Source organism: Saimiri boliviensis, chromosome 9, assembly GCF_048565385.1.
Source record: "Saimiri boliviensis isolate mSaiBol1 chromosome 9, mSaiBol1.pri, whole genome shotgun sequence".
Lineage (NCBI taxonomy): Eukaryota > Metazoa > Chordata > Mammalia > Primates > Cebidae > Saimiri > Saimiri boliviensis.
This window is the reverse complement of record NC_133457.1, coordinates 18,933,883-18,950,032: the sequence shown is the minus strand read 5'-3', so window position 1 is coordinate 18,950,032 and position 16,150 is coordinate 18,933,883. Positions and strand designations below refer to the sequence as shown.

General features: G+C 37.6%; 1 protein-coding gene across 10 annotated transcripts in view; it reads left to right on the top strand.

Moving 5' to 3' along the window:
- The window catches only part of PLCH1 (phospholipase C eta 1), a 255,169-nt gene that overhangs the window by 170,235 nt on the left and 68,784 nt on the right, over positions 1-16,150 (top strand). For all 10 annotated transcript variants that reach the window (XM_074405538.1, XM_074405537.1, XM_074405534.1 and 7 more), the window contains 2 exons: positions 8,977-9,070; positions 12,172-12,375. In XM_074405538.1, coding sequence (XP_074261639.1) covers positions 8,977-9,070; positions 12,172-12,375 — 298 coding nt within the window. The remainder of the gene's footprint in view (positions 1-8,976; positions 9,071-12,171; positions 12,376-16,150) is intronic.

Here is a 16,150-nt window from a genome sequence, read left to right as displayed (position 1 = left end):
TAGGGTACCATGTACTAAACACCATCAGTTCTGTACATCATTAGAATTTTCTTCCAAATTACTTCTCCTTTACTTTCCCACCCCAAGTCCGTCATGGTGTGATATAATAAAATATATGTATTTGGTCTTCGTTCCAGTTCCTGACGCAGAGCATCTGAAACGCTTAGAATTTTCTGAGAAGTATTTTTTATTATTTATAATGAGCCCCTTTTTACCATATCTGAGTTTATGCTAGTGGGGTAACTATTGGTGGGTCCCTGGATAGTTTCAGGTAGGGGCTGGTTGCCAGCAAAACCAACTATGTGATTAGATAACTTGGTAATACCTACTCAATATTTTATTTTACCTTATTACCGTAATCACATACATTCTAGAAATAGCAGATTCACTTTTTATGAAATTTGTTGTTGCATTCTTAAGGATTAAACCAGATAGTGTTATTAGCAAAATGTTTTAATCAAAATTAGTTACTTTAAGTACTTTAATAGTTTGGCAGAGGCAGAGATTCTTTATTAACAATGTTAGCTGTAGGACACGTCGAAAGAGGGAATAGGATAATAGAAATATATGTACTTTCCTTTAGAGGATATGTCCTTTCTATATCTTTACTCCTCTGTGTCCCTCTTTTATATAACTACTTCTCCATCCTTACTTGCATAACTCTTAAAGTATACTGGAAAGACCATTAGACCAGGAATCCAAAACACCTGCATTCCACACACTGCAAGCTTTAGTGGTTGAAGAATCAATCATGATTGTTTCTGAGCCTTGATTTCCCGATCCATGCAAAGGGAGCTGATATCTGCCTTTCCTATCTCACAGTGTCAAATTGAACATTGCAATGATGAACGGGAAAGTCTTTTGCCCAAGATATTCAGAACTGTGGCAATATGAGGAATTAAAGTTAAAAAGTATAAACTAATGACTTTAAATTCATTCAGTCTAGTGGAATTACCCCAGTTCATTTGAGTAGCAATACTGGATGTCACTTGCTAAGGGGCATGTGTTTCTTCTTTCCTTTTAGTTTTGTTGACATTCTGCCACTAAGTTTTAGTTAGGGAAAATGGAAGCCAGAATTCTGTGACATTTGTTCCTGGCAGACGATTAACTGTATCTAGTTTAATTTTCTAAATTAGCTTGAAGCTACTTATACATGCATGACTCAAAAGATATTTATAAAAGTATATTAAAAAGTGATCATACATCAAGAGGGAAAAATCACAGAGGAAAATTTTAATGTACTGAAACTTTGTTTATATGTGGTCCACTTTATTAAGGACCACAAAATTAAAGGACGGAGTAGGAAAATATTTGTAACATACAAAAGAGAGAAATAGTGAATTTCCCTAATATGGCAAATACTTACCTAGATCATTGAGAAAAAAAATAATAACCGATAGAAAAATGAGTAAAACAGTTGAAACCTATAAAAAAATACTAAGTCAATAAACCTATGAAAATGTTGACCCTTTATTAGTAATTCAAAACTGTGAAATAAAACCAAGTTTTTTTTTGTTTTTTAGAGACAGGGTCTCTGTCACCCAGGCTGGAGTGCAGCGGGTGTGACCATGGATCATGTAACCTCCAACTCCTGAACTCAAGCAATCTTCCTGCATTAGCCTCCAGAGTAGTTGGGACTGTGGGTGTGTGTCATCACACCCAGCTAATTTTTAATAATTTGTTTTAGAGACAGGGTCTCACTATACTATCTAGGCTAAGAGACTATTTTTTCCCTATCATATTAGTAAAGATTAAAAAATATGCCACCAAATGTGGTGTCCATCTCTTCTATTTCTGGTGAAGTTATGGAACGATCAGTCTTTTACTGGAATAGTTTTACAATCTATAACATTTAATACAATTTATGAAACTTTGGTCAAACCATTTTACTTTAATAATTCATCCTAAGAAAATAGCTGTGTATTTAAAAATTATTATAAAGTTGTGCATTTCAACATTCTTTAAAATAGTGTAAAATTTATTTTATTAGATGGGACACAACCTAACTGTAGAAAGTCATTAGTCAAGAGTTTTGTCAGGTTTTGAGTTTCAAAATTGGATTTTCACAATGGCACAAATTTAAGGCAATTTGTTGATGCATGTGACAGTAATTCATTAGCTTCTGATAACATAAGATTGGTGTAGACACCAGAATATTAAACTTTTATAGGTTTACTCAGTTGCAAAATGAAATATCACTGCTGGCCACATATGCTGTGGAAGATTTTATGAAATCAAATATTGGCCTGTGGGTCAGATTTTTATTTCACTGAAGCTCCCAGAAAATTGAATTTATGCCTTTGACAGGTTCAATTGGTGTTTGATTGGGACTTTCATCCTTAAAACATGGCTGTGGCAAGGGAATTCTCACCGTCTTTTACATCCCCAAGGAAGTGCCAGTACAGTCAGAAGTCATCTAGCTGAGATTTCTTTTTTTTCTCTTTTTTTCCATCCACAAATAAAGGATCACAGATACTAACCTTTGGTTCCAAAGTATTTACTAGGGTTGATTGAGAGTTTTTGTTTTGTTTTGTTTTGTTTTGCTTTGTTTCATTCCCCACCCACCCCAATCCCATATTTGCCAAACCATCACCTACATCTCCTCTAGAGTTCCTATCCATTTCTTGGCATTGGAGCTGAGTGTTTTTTTGTGTTCAATCCTTTTTAATGTTTTGGTTCTGGAGTAACAATTTGATTTCATTTCCCCATCTGCTTGGCAGCCTTTCTTAGCAAGCCCCTATGCTCTTTATATTTTTTGTTTCTTATGGATTGGAAGAGGAAGGAAGAGAAGGCAGGAATATCAAAGCACCTTTATATAGTTGGAAAACCCTCCTACCCAGGCCTAGTGGCTTGTTCCTGTAATCCCAGCTACAGGGGCAGGCAGGAGGATCACTTGAGGCCCAGAGTTCAAGAAATGTCTGGACAATATAACGAGACCCTTTCTTAAAAAAAAAAAAAAAAAAAAATTAGCTGGGTGTGGTGCTGCTTGCCTATAGTCCCAGCTATCTAGGGGCTGAGGTGGGAGGATTGCTTGAGCCCGGGAGTTCCAGGTGAGCTATGATTGTGCCTGGGCCGCAGAGCAAGACTGTCTCTAAAATAAAATAATTTAAAAATTTTTTAAAATACTGCTGTTATCCAAGAGCAAAGGCTACCTTTATAGTAAGTCAAAAGTAGGTTTCTGTTTATGCAAAGCTTTAATCTGAAATATGCATGTGGATAGTTAATTCCAAGAGGATTTTCAGAGATTTCCCGTTTCCCTGCTACAGGGCCCACTCCTTATTATAATCTGACATAGATCTATATATTACCCGTGTAGTAGCTCTGAAAATTCCACCTTTAGCCCCTTTATTCTTTCTGCTAAAATGTTTCCTTGATCATTCTGATTCAATTATAGGAGTCATCTGTGCCCTCTTCCTTCCTTACTCTTCATTGAATCCAGAATGGTTTGGTAAGCGTCATGGTCATTCTATATCTTCTCTCTCATGAGAAATAATTATGAAGTCTCTTTTGCTTATAATTATCTCATCTGGTGACAATGTATCTTTATGTTTTTTGCACTTTCCTCACATAAAAGCATCACTTTGAGTTGTTTTCCTGAATTTCTGTATCATTTTTCTTTCTTTTCTTTTTTTTTTTTTTTGAGATGGAGTCTCACTCTGTCACCCAGGCTGGAGTGCAGTGGCGCTATCTTGGCTCACTGAGATCTCTGCCTCCCGGATTCAAGCAATTCTCCTGCCTCAACCTCCCAAGAAGCTGGGATTACAAGCGCCTGTTGCCATACCTGGCTGATTTTTGTATTTTTAGTAGAGACAGAGTTTCATCATGACCTCAAGTTATCCACCTGCCTTGGCCTTCCAAAGTGTTGGGAATACAGGTGTGAGGCACCATGCCTGGCTGATTTTTCTTAATTATTCATAATTAAAGCAGTTGAGAGATTATCAGAGTAATTGTATCTTATAATATTTTTGCTGCATTGAATATATTTTCCAAATAATGTTTTCTGTGAAATAGTCCATTCAAATGCTATGAAATGTGTGGTTTCCGAAACTTTTAGGATGAATTAGAGGTAGCTAGTCTGAGGAGGTAAATAGTTACTGTGGTTGTCTTAGTTGAAAATGAAATGACCATTCATTTAGAGGTGTTTCTTCACTCACTCTTGAAATTACACCAAAATACAGTAAAGCTAATCCCCCCATGTAAAACCACATATACAAAGAGAACAGGAGAGGAGCAACAAAATTTTAAAACTTGTCTGATTTAAAGGAGACCCCAGAGCACTGAAATTTTAGTCTCATAGAGTGAGAAGCCACGAAGCAACTCCATTGGCCCAGGGAAACCCCCCATAAGCTCAGGAATTAATGGTAGTTACATGATATCCCTGAAAAGAGGAGAGGAGGGGTTGAAAACAAGCATTGGTTGAAAGTCTGTTTAAGATAGGGTTAGGGCTTCAGATCTTCTCCCCCAAACCTTGTAGCAGGGCAATTGTCCCTTCTCTACCCTGGCATAAAACTGTATGGAAGAAGTAAGCGGGGCTGGGCGTGGTGGCTCACGCCCATAATCCCAGCACTTTGGGAGGCTGAGGCAGGGAGATTACTTGAGGCCAGGAATTTGAGAGCAGCCTGGCCAACATGGTGAAACCCTGTGTCTACTAAAAATATAAAAAGTTAGCCAGGTGTAGTGGCACACACCTGTAGTCCCAGCTACTCGAGAGGCTGAGGCAAGAGAATTGCTTGAATCTAAGAGGTGTAGGTTGCATATGGCCGAGATTGTGCCACTATATTCCAGGCTGGGCAACAGAACGAGACTCTATCTAAAAAATAAAGTGGTAAGGGGGATGAACCAGAGGATCTGACTAAGCGATGCCACACATGTCTGAGTGTAGGTACTATATGGAAAATATGGAGATTGTGAAGATGGCTATAATAACTCCCATATTCCTATTCTGTATATATGTGTCTTTGCAATGCAACTTTGCCTTTCCTTCTATCAAGAAGTGAATTCTATTTTCTTGCTTCTTCAATTGGTACCAGTTTAATGACTCGCTTTGATTAATAAATTGTGGTAGAGCTGATGTACAGGTTCAGGAGCCTAGGCCTCAGGGAGTCTTGAAGATTTCATCTTCACCCTGTTGGAACTGTGGGTCTATCATGTAAGGAAACCAAGTGAGTTTCCTTGGGGATGAGAGATTACATATGTGGAACTTGATAGAGCATTAGAGTCATTGGGAAAAATCTGTGATAGGTACATTAAAAATTAACCAAATGAGTAGGAATGGCAGCAAGTAGTCCTAAAAAATGTTCTATGAAAAAGGAAACAGAATCACAGTGTACAGTAGACTCAGCATTGTTCATCACTTGCATACTTGGAATAATTTAAAGATACTGCATAAAAATTGGATAATATAATTATACTGAGAGGACAGGCTGAGAGAGAAAGTTTTGCTGACCCAGAAGATCTTATTACTATGTTAAACATCTAACATAACATCTGACACAATAAGAAGTCAATAGATAATTTTTAAAGTGTACAATATAGCATTATAAACACGATAATTAAGAATATAAAGATGGCTAGGTGGGGTGGCTCATGCCTATAATCCCAGCACTGTGGGAGGCTGAGGTGGGTGGATCATCTAAGGTCAGGAGTTTGAGCCCAGTCTGGCCAACATGCTGAAACCCTGTCTCTACTAAAAACATGAAAAGTTAGCTGGGTGTGGTGGTGCATGCCTGTAATTCCAGCTATTTGGGAGGCTGAGGCAGGAGAATTGCTTGAACCTGGGAAGTGGAGGTTGCAGTGAGATCATGTCACTGCACTCTAGCCTGGGTGACAGAATGAAACTCTGTCTCCAAAAAAAAAAAAAAAAAAAAAGTGTATATATATATATATATATATATATATATATATATATATATATATTGCAACTTTGGGGAGTGATTCTGGGTATAGGTGGAGGACTTCTGGTTTTAGTTTTAAGTCATCTTAGCTGTGACTTATTTATTTACATCACTTTGATAAAAATAAGAGTTTAGCAATATTAGAATTTTTGCAAATGATATATTGATTTCGCATTTGGTGTTTTTGAGAATCATAGCCATAAGAAATATAATTGTTTACCTCTTCAACTTTGTCTTGAAATTTTCACTCACAGGGAAAGTTTTGCCAAAAAACTTACAGGAAGTTTGGGGATAAATAGATAGTGTCAGAATATGGGCATGTATAGATCTGTGACCGGTTTCTACAACTAATTCATCTAAAATTAATTGACCTTTAATGTGAGGACCAGTGAGTCTTTTATGGATGAGAATAAAGAACTACAGTAAATAAAGGAAAAGAGAATGGAGTCTAATCTTGAATAATAAAAGAAGTTAAATTGTAATCACTGATTTGAAATAAAGAAATGATTTAGGAATTTCAGTTATATTGAAATTAAAAAATCAATCAGTTTTAAAAGGAAGCATTTTAATTTTTCAGTAGAAATAAAGAAAAATGCCCAGAGAATAGTTACAAAAGAAAGTGCTTTGGACTTGAAGTCAAGAATGTCCAAATTTGAACTTTGGTTCTGCCTCTTACAGTTTTGTGACTTTGGTGGTGATGTTCAACTAAACTCTCTCAACATTAAGTTTTCTATCTATAAGACAGTGATAAAAACACTAAATTTATGAGACTATTATAAGAACTATTTAAAGTTATGTGTGTAAAAGCACTTTACTGCACATTGACGGCATTACATAAATGTAGAGTCATTACTAAAATAAATCAAATTTTATCTTAAGTTCTTCTTTTAGCACCAGATGCCTCGTGTAGAAAGAACAATATTTAGTATTGGAAACAGCAAGTGACTCAGATGTTCAATGACAAACTTTCAAATGAACTCCATAGAAAACAGGGTTAAGAGTAGGGAGAAATTTCTGTTTTACTGTATCAGCTCTGTCAAATAGGAAGTAAAACAGGGTGAAAAAGGACAGGAAAGAACATTAACCTATGTTGAACCTTCAGTCACACAACAAACTTATAACTTAAATAATGTATAAAAATTCAATTACGTAACATGCAGGATTTTGCTGTTGGGAGATTAATTAAATGAGATCGGGGGTGGGGAAGGTTGGGAGTTGATTGACTCTGACATTTCAATTCTCATTATTATGGGGTTTTAATGTATTTCACAAAGAGTCAATCCTTAATACCTCAATTTTGGTAGAAAGTAGATTATTTTTTCCATTAATTCTTCTACAGTGCTCAGAAATTTATGAACCTCACAGAATGCTTACTAATGTTTTTGCTAATTCAATGAATATTTTCAAATATGATTTTTTTATTATAAAAGTCTACATTGTATCTTGAATTAGTAACATATTCTCTGCTTTCCTGCAGTTAGCTCCATCATCTCAGTGAGGCAGTTGTTTTGTTTTTTCTTCAGTGTGTGTGTGTGTGTGTGTGTGTGTGTGTGTGTGTGTGTGTTTAGATTATATGGGCTTTTGGTAGTCTACCTGAGTCCAGTTTAAGCCCTCTACATTTCTGAACAAATGGCTTTATAAACAAAATAATTGCAAAGTGAACTCAGTCTTCACATGACATGTAAGCTTATTATCAATTTGCTTCTTTTTATTTTGTGAAAAATTATTTATTTTTTAGCCTGCATGTGCCAAATTTCTCTAGCTCACAGCAGACAAATTAATGAGCTGCTCAAAGCCTGCTTGGGTCAGTAGAGTTCCTTGGAGGTATTGCAGTTTCATTTATTTATAGTATTTTCAGGTAGTTTCTAGTAATATGGGGCCCTGAATAGAATAAGGATTATAAAATTTACTCAAAGGATGCATCAGCCACTATGCTACTTTGAAAAGAAAGAGAGCATTGTGTGTTCTTTTGAACTGACAAAAAGCCGTATAGCAGCACTTTCCCCTCAGTTTAAATAGACTGTTTAGAAAAACTAGATTTTACTAAACCATCAGTATTGAACCTAAACAATAATGAGAAAATATAATTAAAATACAAAATACTAGCTCACAAAATCAGTGTGCTTTATCATTATTCATTTATATTTTTAAATGTCAATGTTAGATTGTGGGACTAAATGGATTTTTGGTCAAAATACCACATTTTTAATGTTGCTGTTTAATTAAAGAAATTATTTCTGAAGAGTTTACTTTTCCCAGTGACACTCAATATATATTGCTCATGTAGTAAATTTGAGACTGACTCAATAATATTATTAATAGCATATACTGCCTTTGGTGCCACACAATGTTTTTGCCAATATTAATTCATTTAATCCTTATCACTCCCCTATTAGGTAGCCACAGAAAAGGTAAGTGACCTATGCAAAGTCCCACTATTAATAATACAAGCCTACCTGATTTGAACACGGAATCTAGCTCTAGAGTTCTCTGTTATACTAGCTACCTCACCTAGCTTTTCATTTTCCTCCTTTGTGTTCCTGAATTACCAATTACCACGGCAGACTGCTCTGCTCAGTGGATGGTTCTATGAATACACAAATACACACACACACACACACACACACACACACACACACTCTCACACACACATACATTTACTTAGAAATATTCTGTTTTGATAGAGAATCATTCTTTTTCTGCATATATTTATGATCTGCAAACTTTAGTGTTTGTGTAGGAAACGTTAATTTTGCAGATAACTGCTATCTTACAGTGATTGTATTTTGGCAATGGATTCACATTGATAACTGATTTTATTTTATTGCTTCACAGAGAACATTTGTCTAATCGTATAGTTGAAGGGCTGTTTTCACTGATTCAATCTAAAAGATGCATAGAAAGATTGAGATCATGGTCATTCTCCAATGATAAAGGAACTGTGACACTTAGTAACCCCAAACACTGCTATTTAGATGCTTTGCACTGTGTCAAGAATGCAAAATTAGTAAATGTCTTTTTACTGTGGAGGAACACAGTTCATGGAATTTCAGGTACTCTACTAGTATTCTGTTTTTCTTAGATGAATAATGTGACAATGGACTATTGTCTTGACATCATAAAGAAGTTCGAAGTTTCAGAAGAAAATAAGTTGAAAAATGTTCTTGGCATAGAAGGTAAAATAACCAGTATTCTTAATTTCTCATTTCTTGATTCAGTCTGTTAAGTTAAATTCCAGCAACATTTTTAGGAAAAGAAATCAGGAGATATCCATGGAATTATATTAATAAATAATTCAAATGAAACCTACGACACTAAATAAAACCCTGTCTATATATTTTCCTACAAAGCAAAGGCCATGATGTTGCTATTTCTCTTACTTTTTCAATGCCCATAAGCATTTTTCACTTCAAACAAGTCTATCTGATACTACTATTTGTGATGGATGCCATGACCTATTCGGGCTTTTCTCAACTGGCTAATTTTTGGAAATAGCCTCAGCCTGATAATTTCATGAAGGGAAATTCAGTCCTAAAATAAGTTCTCTCAGAGACTAGTGACTTGCCATGTTTCTTTTTAGCTTTTTCTTTTCTTTTGTTTTCTTTTCTTTCCTTTTTTGGATGGAGTCTCAATCTGTTGCCCAGGCTGAAGTGCAGTGGTGCCATCTCAGCTCACCACAACTTCTGCCTCCTAGGTTCAAGTGATACTCCTGCCTCAGCATCCCAAGCAGCTGGGATTACAGGCATATGCCACCACACCCAGCTCATTTTGTATTTTTACATGTTGATCAGGCTGGTCTTGAATTCCCGATCTCGGGTGATCTGCCCTCCTCGACCTCCCAAAGTGATGGGATTACAGACGTAAGCCACTGTACCTGGCTGCCATCTTTCTTTTAAAATGATAGCAACTGACTTTTTCCTAACTAGTAGCTTTGGAGAGGCTGTTGGAACCACAAATCTTATTAATTCAATGACTTCATTTTGTAGTTGAGGAAAGTAAGGCTCAAATAAGTTAAATAATTTGCTCACAGTTATATACTCAGAATCTAGCTCCTGGAATGTTAGACATAAATAATATGGTAGAAATATAGCTACATGTCTATATATGTATTTAAAATATGCAGACAAATATGCCACAGAGAGGAGAATCTTTCAGGCAGAGCAGATGATCTTTAATGAAAGATCAGCTGCCTCCAAGAGCATAAAAAGTCATGGTTTATCTCACCAATTTTAACTATTGGCCCCCTCATTTCTCCTGCTCCCAGATCAGTGTGGACAAGGTGGTTTTAATACCATCTGTTTACTTCCTGGGGGTAATTGAAATGAAGAGGAATCATTTAAAATCTTAGATAATTAGCAGGGTATGGTGACTCACACCTGTAATCCCAGCACTTTGGGAGGTAGAGGGAGGGGGATCGCCTGAGGCCAGGAGTTTGCGACCAGCCTGGCCAACATGGTGAAACCCTGTCTCTACTAAAAATACAAAAATTAGCTGGGCATGGTGGCACACACCTGTAATGCTGGCTACTCAGGAAACTGAGGCACAAGAGCCACTTGAGCACAGGAGGTGGAGGTTGCAGTGAGCCGAGATTGTGCCACTGCACTCCAACCTGGGCAACAATGTGAGACTCTATCTCAAAAAAGAAAATAAAATCTTATGTCATTTAAAAACTGTTTTAAAAGAAACCAGAAATGATACATAACTTGGGCCTTTTCTGTGCTAGGAAATGAATCTTCTCCTTGGTAGGGCTCCAAAAAATGGAGTTAAACATGGTTTCCTAAGTTATGGACATAGAAATTGTCGTGAAGAAATTAAATCTCAGAGGATATTTCCAAATATATTTTACCAAATTATTTTTGAAGACTTGAAATAATTTACCCTAATAATTATTCTATTTAGATACTTGTGAGTCATTAATGTATTTCTTTGTTGTATTAATGAAAACTTCTTTTACCCAGCCATTATATTTTGAAAGATTGTGAAAAAAACTGATAGGGTTTTCTAAATAATCTTTAAGGACTATTTCAAAGTTATAAAATGTGCCAGCCATTAGCAGCATTTTTTCCAAACCAATTTGATTGTCAAATAATTACACCCTGAATTTAGGCAGTGTTTAACTTTTGAGGTACTACCTGAACTATGGTACTGACTTTATTGTTTTTAGATGAAATTAATAACCTGTCAATTGCTGGTTGATCAGGGTATATCTTGGTATAACATGGCTTTAGCATGGCATCAGTCACCCTGCATAAACATAGCTTGAGTTCAGTCATCACGAAATGGCTTGGCCCCTCCTCCACCCAGTCAAAATTCTTAAAAAGTTAATTTATATATATATTTTTAGGTTATATTTAAAAAGCTATTCCTAAAAGTTATATTTCATTTTTTGACGTTGTCTACTTGACTGTATTAGGCTATTCTTGTGTTGCTATAAAGAAATAATTGGTTGGGCACAGTGGCTCACCCCTGTAAACCCAACATTTTGGGAGGCTGAGGCAGGTGAATCACCTGAGGTCAGGAGTTTGAGATCAGCCTGGCCAATATGGTGAAACCCCATCTCTACTAAAAGTACACAAAAAAAATTAGCTGGATGCAAACGCACCTGTAGTCCCAGCTACTCAAGAGGCTGAGGCTGGAAAATTGCATGACCCTGGGAGGCAGAGGTTGCTGTGAGCTGAGATTGCACCACTGCACTCCAGCCTGGGTGACAGATCTCAAAAAAAGAAAAAGAAAAAATATACCTGAGGCTAGGTAATTTATAAAGAAAAGAGTTTTAATTGTCTCACATTCTGCAGGCTGTACTGGGAGCATGGTGCCAGCATCTGCTTGGCTTCTGGGGAGGCTGGAGGGAGCTTTTACTCATGGTAGAAGGTGAAGTGGGAGGAAACACGTCACATGGCTTGAGCTGGAGCAAGAGAGAGAGTGGAGTGGAGGGGGCCATATGCTTTTAACAGACAGATCTCAGGAGAACTCATACACTGTCGCAAAGACAGCAACAAGCCATGAAGGATCCACCCTCATGATCCATATAGCTTCTACCAGGGCCCACCTCCAACATTGGGGATTATATTTCAACATGAGATTTGGTGGAACAAATATCCAAACCATACAACTGACCTCAAGCAAATCTCTCATTGCTCCAGTTTTCCCCATAAGGGCTGTCCTGAGGGTAAATAAGTTAATCATTATGAACATTTTTTTGACCCCTTTTGTTCCTCTTAGAGCCATTAAGTATACATGCTTTGCAAGCTGTAGTAAGTTACTCTTTCTTCCAAAGGCTTCACAAACTTCATGCGTAGTCCTGCTTGTGACATATTTAACCCATTGCACCACGAAGTGTACCAAGACATGGATCAGCCCCTCTGCAACTACTACATTGCTTCCTCTCATAATACATACCTGACTGGGGACCAGCTCCTTTCTCAGTCCAAAGTGGATATGTATGCACGGGTGCTGCAAGAGGGTTGTCGCTGCGTGGAAGGTACGTGCAGTTTTTTTTCTGAGCTCTGGTGTGTATAGGTGACACTTTAATCATTCTGTTGAGTTCAGTATAAATATTGGAGACCTAAAACATGCTCTCACACTTATTAGTACTATTTTTCTGCCCATTGTAAAGTCAATCTTAACTCATAATTCTCTCTGGCTCATTGTTCAATTTGGAGGGAGAGATATGTATTAGCAGTTGTGAAGCATACCTTTAGTTGCTGAGAAATTATGATGAAAATTAAAGTCTTCCTAGAATGATATTTTTAATTATACAATTGCAAAAATAGTTTGGTATCTTTGTTTTTAAGATACTTCATGGGGCTGGGCACGGTGGCTCAAGCCTGTAATCCCAGCACTTTGGGAGGCTGAGGCAGGTGGATCAAAAGGTCAAGAGATCGAGACCATCCTAGTGAACACGGTGAAACCCCGTCTCTACTAAAAATACAAAAAATTAGCTGGGCATGGTTGCGCGTGCCTGTAATCCCAGCTACTCAGGAGGCTGAGAAAGGAGAATTGCCTGAACCCAGGAGGCTGAGGTTGTGGTGAGCCGAGATCGCGCCATTGCACTCCAGACTGGGTAACAAGAGCGAAACTGTCTCAAAAAAAAAAAAAAAAAAAAAAAGATACTTCATGGTCTATCAATTAGCCAACATTTATTAAATTTCTAGTGGGTTCCAGGTGGTGAGTATACAGAAGTAAGTAAAGTAAGAATTCTGTCTTCAGGGAGTTCATGGTCTAGTTGAAGGGATGAACATTTTTAAAAAATAGTATAATCCAGGCATGGTGTTGAACACCACTAGTCTTAGCTACCTGGGAGGCTGAGATGGGAGGATTGCTTGGGACCAGGAGTTCAAGGCTGCAGTGTGCTGTGATGTGCCTGTGAATAGCTATTGCATTCCAGTCTGGGCAACATAGCGAGACCCCACCTCTAAGAGATAGAGAAGTAAAGAGATAGATAGATAGATTAAACAATGTGAAAATTCCACCAGTTGATCAATATACAATGATATAGAAGTGGTGATATAGAGAATGAAGTGTGAGGTAAAATGTGATGAGAAATCAGACTGGAGCTGGGGGTCAGTTATAAAGGGTTTTAAGTGCTGTAGAGAGGAATTTCAATTTTAGTTTTTGGTAATGAGGGGCCAGTGAAGGGTTTTAATATCTATAGTGATATGATCAGACTTGCAGTTTACAAAGATTAATTGGGCAACAGTGTGAGAGAATTAATTTTAAAAGTTTTTTTAAATTAATTTATTTTTTAATTTTTTTTTTATTTTTAGATCATGTGTGTTTGTGGAGAGAGAAGGGAGGTGAAACTGGAGGCAGGAAGGTGGTGGGAAGGCTATCACAGTGAATCCAAGGGAGGATTACAAAATCTTGGACTAAGTGCGAAAGAGATGATTATAAGGATGCAGTGTTAAAGAAGTAAACTTAGTGGAACCTGGTGAGAGACAAGGATGAAAGGAATGAAGGGGACAGCTAGAAGGTTAATGGTGCCACCTCATACTGTGGGGAATCTGAGAGGAAAAGCCTAAATGAGTCCAGTTTTCCATCTGCTGAATTTAGGGTGATTTTGTAACATGTATGTGGACATCTTTATCAGTCATTTGGATAACAATGTCTGAACTTAATGGAAGAATCTGGGCAAGATAAGAATTCCAAAATATGTGGTAGTTAAAATCATGAACGTGTACAAGATCACTTACAGAGAGAAGGGGAAAAGAGAAAGACCTGAGGACTTCAGCGATCCAGTGATTAGGAGTAGGAAGTGCGGAGGGAGCCAGCAAGGACAGTGCAGAGAACAGGGGCACTTGGATCTAAGATGAAAGAGTTAGAAAGGAATGTCCAGAAATGCCACAGCCAACAGAAAAGTAAAATAAAACAAAGTATCCAATTTGCATTTGTCAGCTGGGAATTGTTGGTGGCCTTTGCTATGTTGGTTGGTGGAATGTTAGTGGGCAGTTGATTACCTGCTGTGGGTTGGTGACTGGGCATTTTTCTGCATCCAAATGCTTGATCTACATGCTGTGGGGGCAGTTTTCAGACTTGGAAGTGGAGGAAATAATATAGATTTGTTTTCAGGTGGAATAAAAAGGACAAGAGACTTTTGAAAGGGTGCATGCCTGTTTTCTCAGAGAAGTAGGAGAGAGCATCATCCACTCAGTAAAGTGAGTGGAGGTTGGCCACGGGGCTCAAGATCAGCAAATTGTTAAATAAGTCATCAGAGAATGAGAAAGGAATTGACAAGGTAAGTCAGGGAAGGCCAAGCTAATTTCAAAAGCAGTCTTTATGGATTCAAAATTCCGGATGTTTAGACTCCTTCAGATCCCATCTCCAACAGTACTCATCTGCTTAGATAGAGGAGTGAAGACAGATTATAGAATTGATCCAAGGCTCGGAATTTCTAGGTATCTTTAAGGTGTTGATGAGAGCTCTTGTAAGTAACTGACAGGAGCTCCATGGTTTTAGGAAAGTAAGTGAAATGGATAAGGGGCCATAAAATAAGATTAAGATACTAGAAGACTCAAATAAATAAAAAAAATGTGGAAAGTTGTTATCACACATAACAAAAATGAGAACAGAGAGCTGTCATTGCAATGGGATTTAGTTACAGATGATGACAATATCCAGATTGTGTCATCGGTGAGCATTATGGAAACAGAGTAAAGCAAGGAGGTCAATGCTCAGGGATTAAATAGATTGCTACATGGTTTTTTTAACTTAGAAAAGATGCAGACAGGAACAGATTGGAGATTAAAAACTCTAAACCAGATACTTAAGTATAAAAACAATGTGTCCAGGTAGAGTGGCTCATGCCTGTAATCCCAGCACTTTGGGAGGCTGAGGCAGGCAGATCACTTAAGGTCAGGAGTTTGAGACCAGCCTGGCCAACTTGGTGTAACCCCATCTCTACTAAAACTACAAAAATTAGCTGGGCCTGGTGGCATGCATCTGTAATCCCAGCTACTTGGGAGGCTGAGGTGGGAGAATCACTTGAACCCAGGAGGCAGAGGTTGCAGCAAGCCGTGATCACACCACTGTACTCTCCAGCCTGGGTGACAGAGTGAAACTCCATCTCAACAACAAAAAAGAATACTATAGAAAAGGTGATTGGAAGATGCCAGAAAGGTATAGCTGGGTGGAATAAGCTTCGAAGGAGAAGAGATTTTTAAATGAGTACAGAAGAACAGTCACTTAAAAGTAGCATTAAAAGTCTAGCTAATGCCTTCTGGTTTATATATAAATCTGTGATTTATATAAAAGAGCATCCTTGGAGAAAGGAAGTATTGTCTTCCAAGGTAAGCTGGTGCTTAGCCAGGGTAAGGAGGTTGAGGGAGAATTCTAAAAAGAGTCTGAAGATAAAAGGGAGTTTGTTTACGGTTGAATGGAGATGCCATGAAACACACGGAATTGTCTTTTGGTGGGGAATGTGCTGGGAGTCAGCAGTGGGACGGCTGGTTGTCCTAGGCATGGTGGGAAGTGCAGGGCAATGAATAAAGCAGTAGGGCAATGAATAAAGCAGTAGGACAATGAGATAAGACTGCTTAACTGGAAGGGCCTGTCTTTGTCAGATAGTTTCTAGCTTGAATTTTCTGCTGCAAAAGTGACAGTAATGTTATTAAGATGAAATCAACATGCTTAAAAAATAGACAGGTATTAAAAACTACCTGCATGCAGAAACATTAGGATGACTACAAAATGAATTGTCTGGAAATTTATGTCTTTCAACAGTAGTTTTGCAATAGTTGCAGAGAATACATATGAGCAAT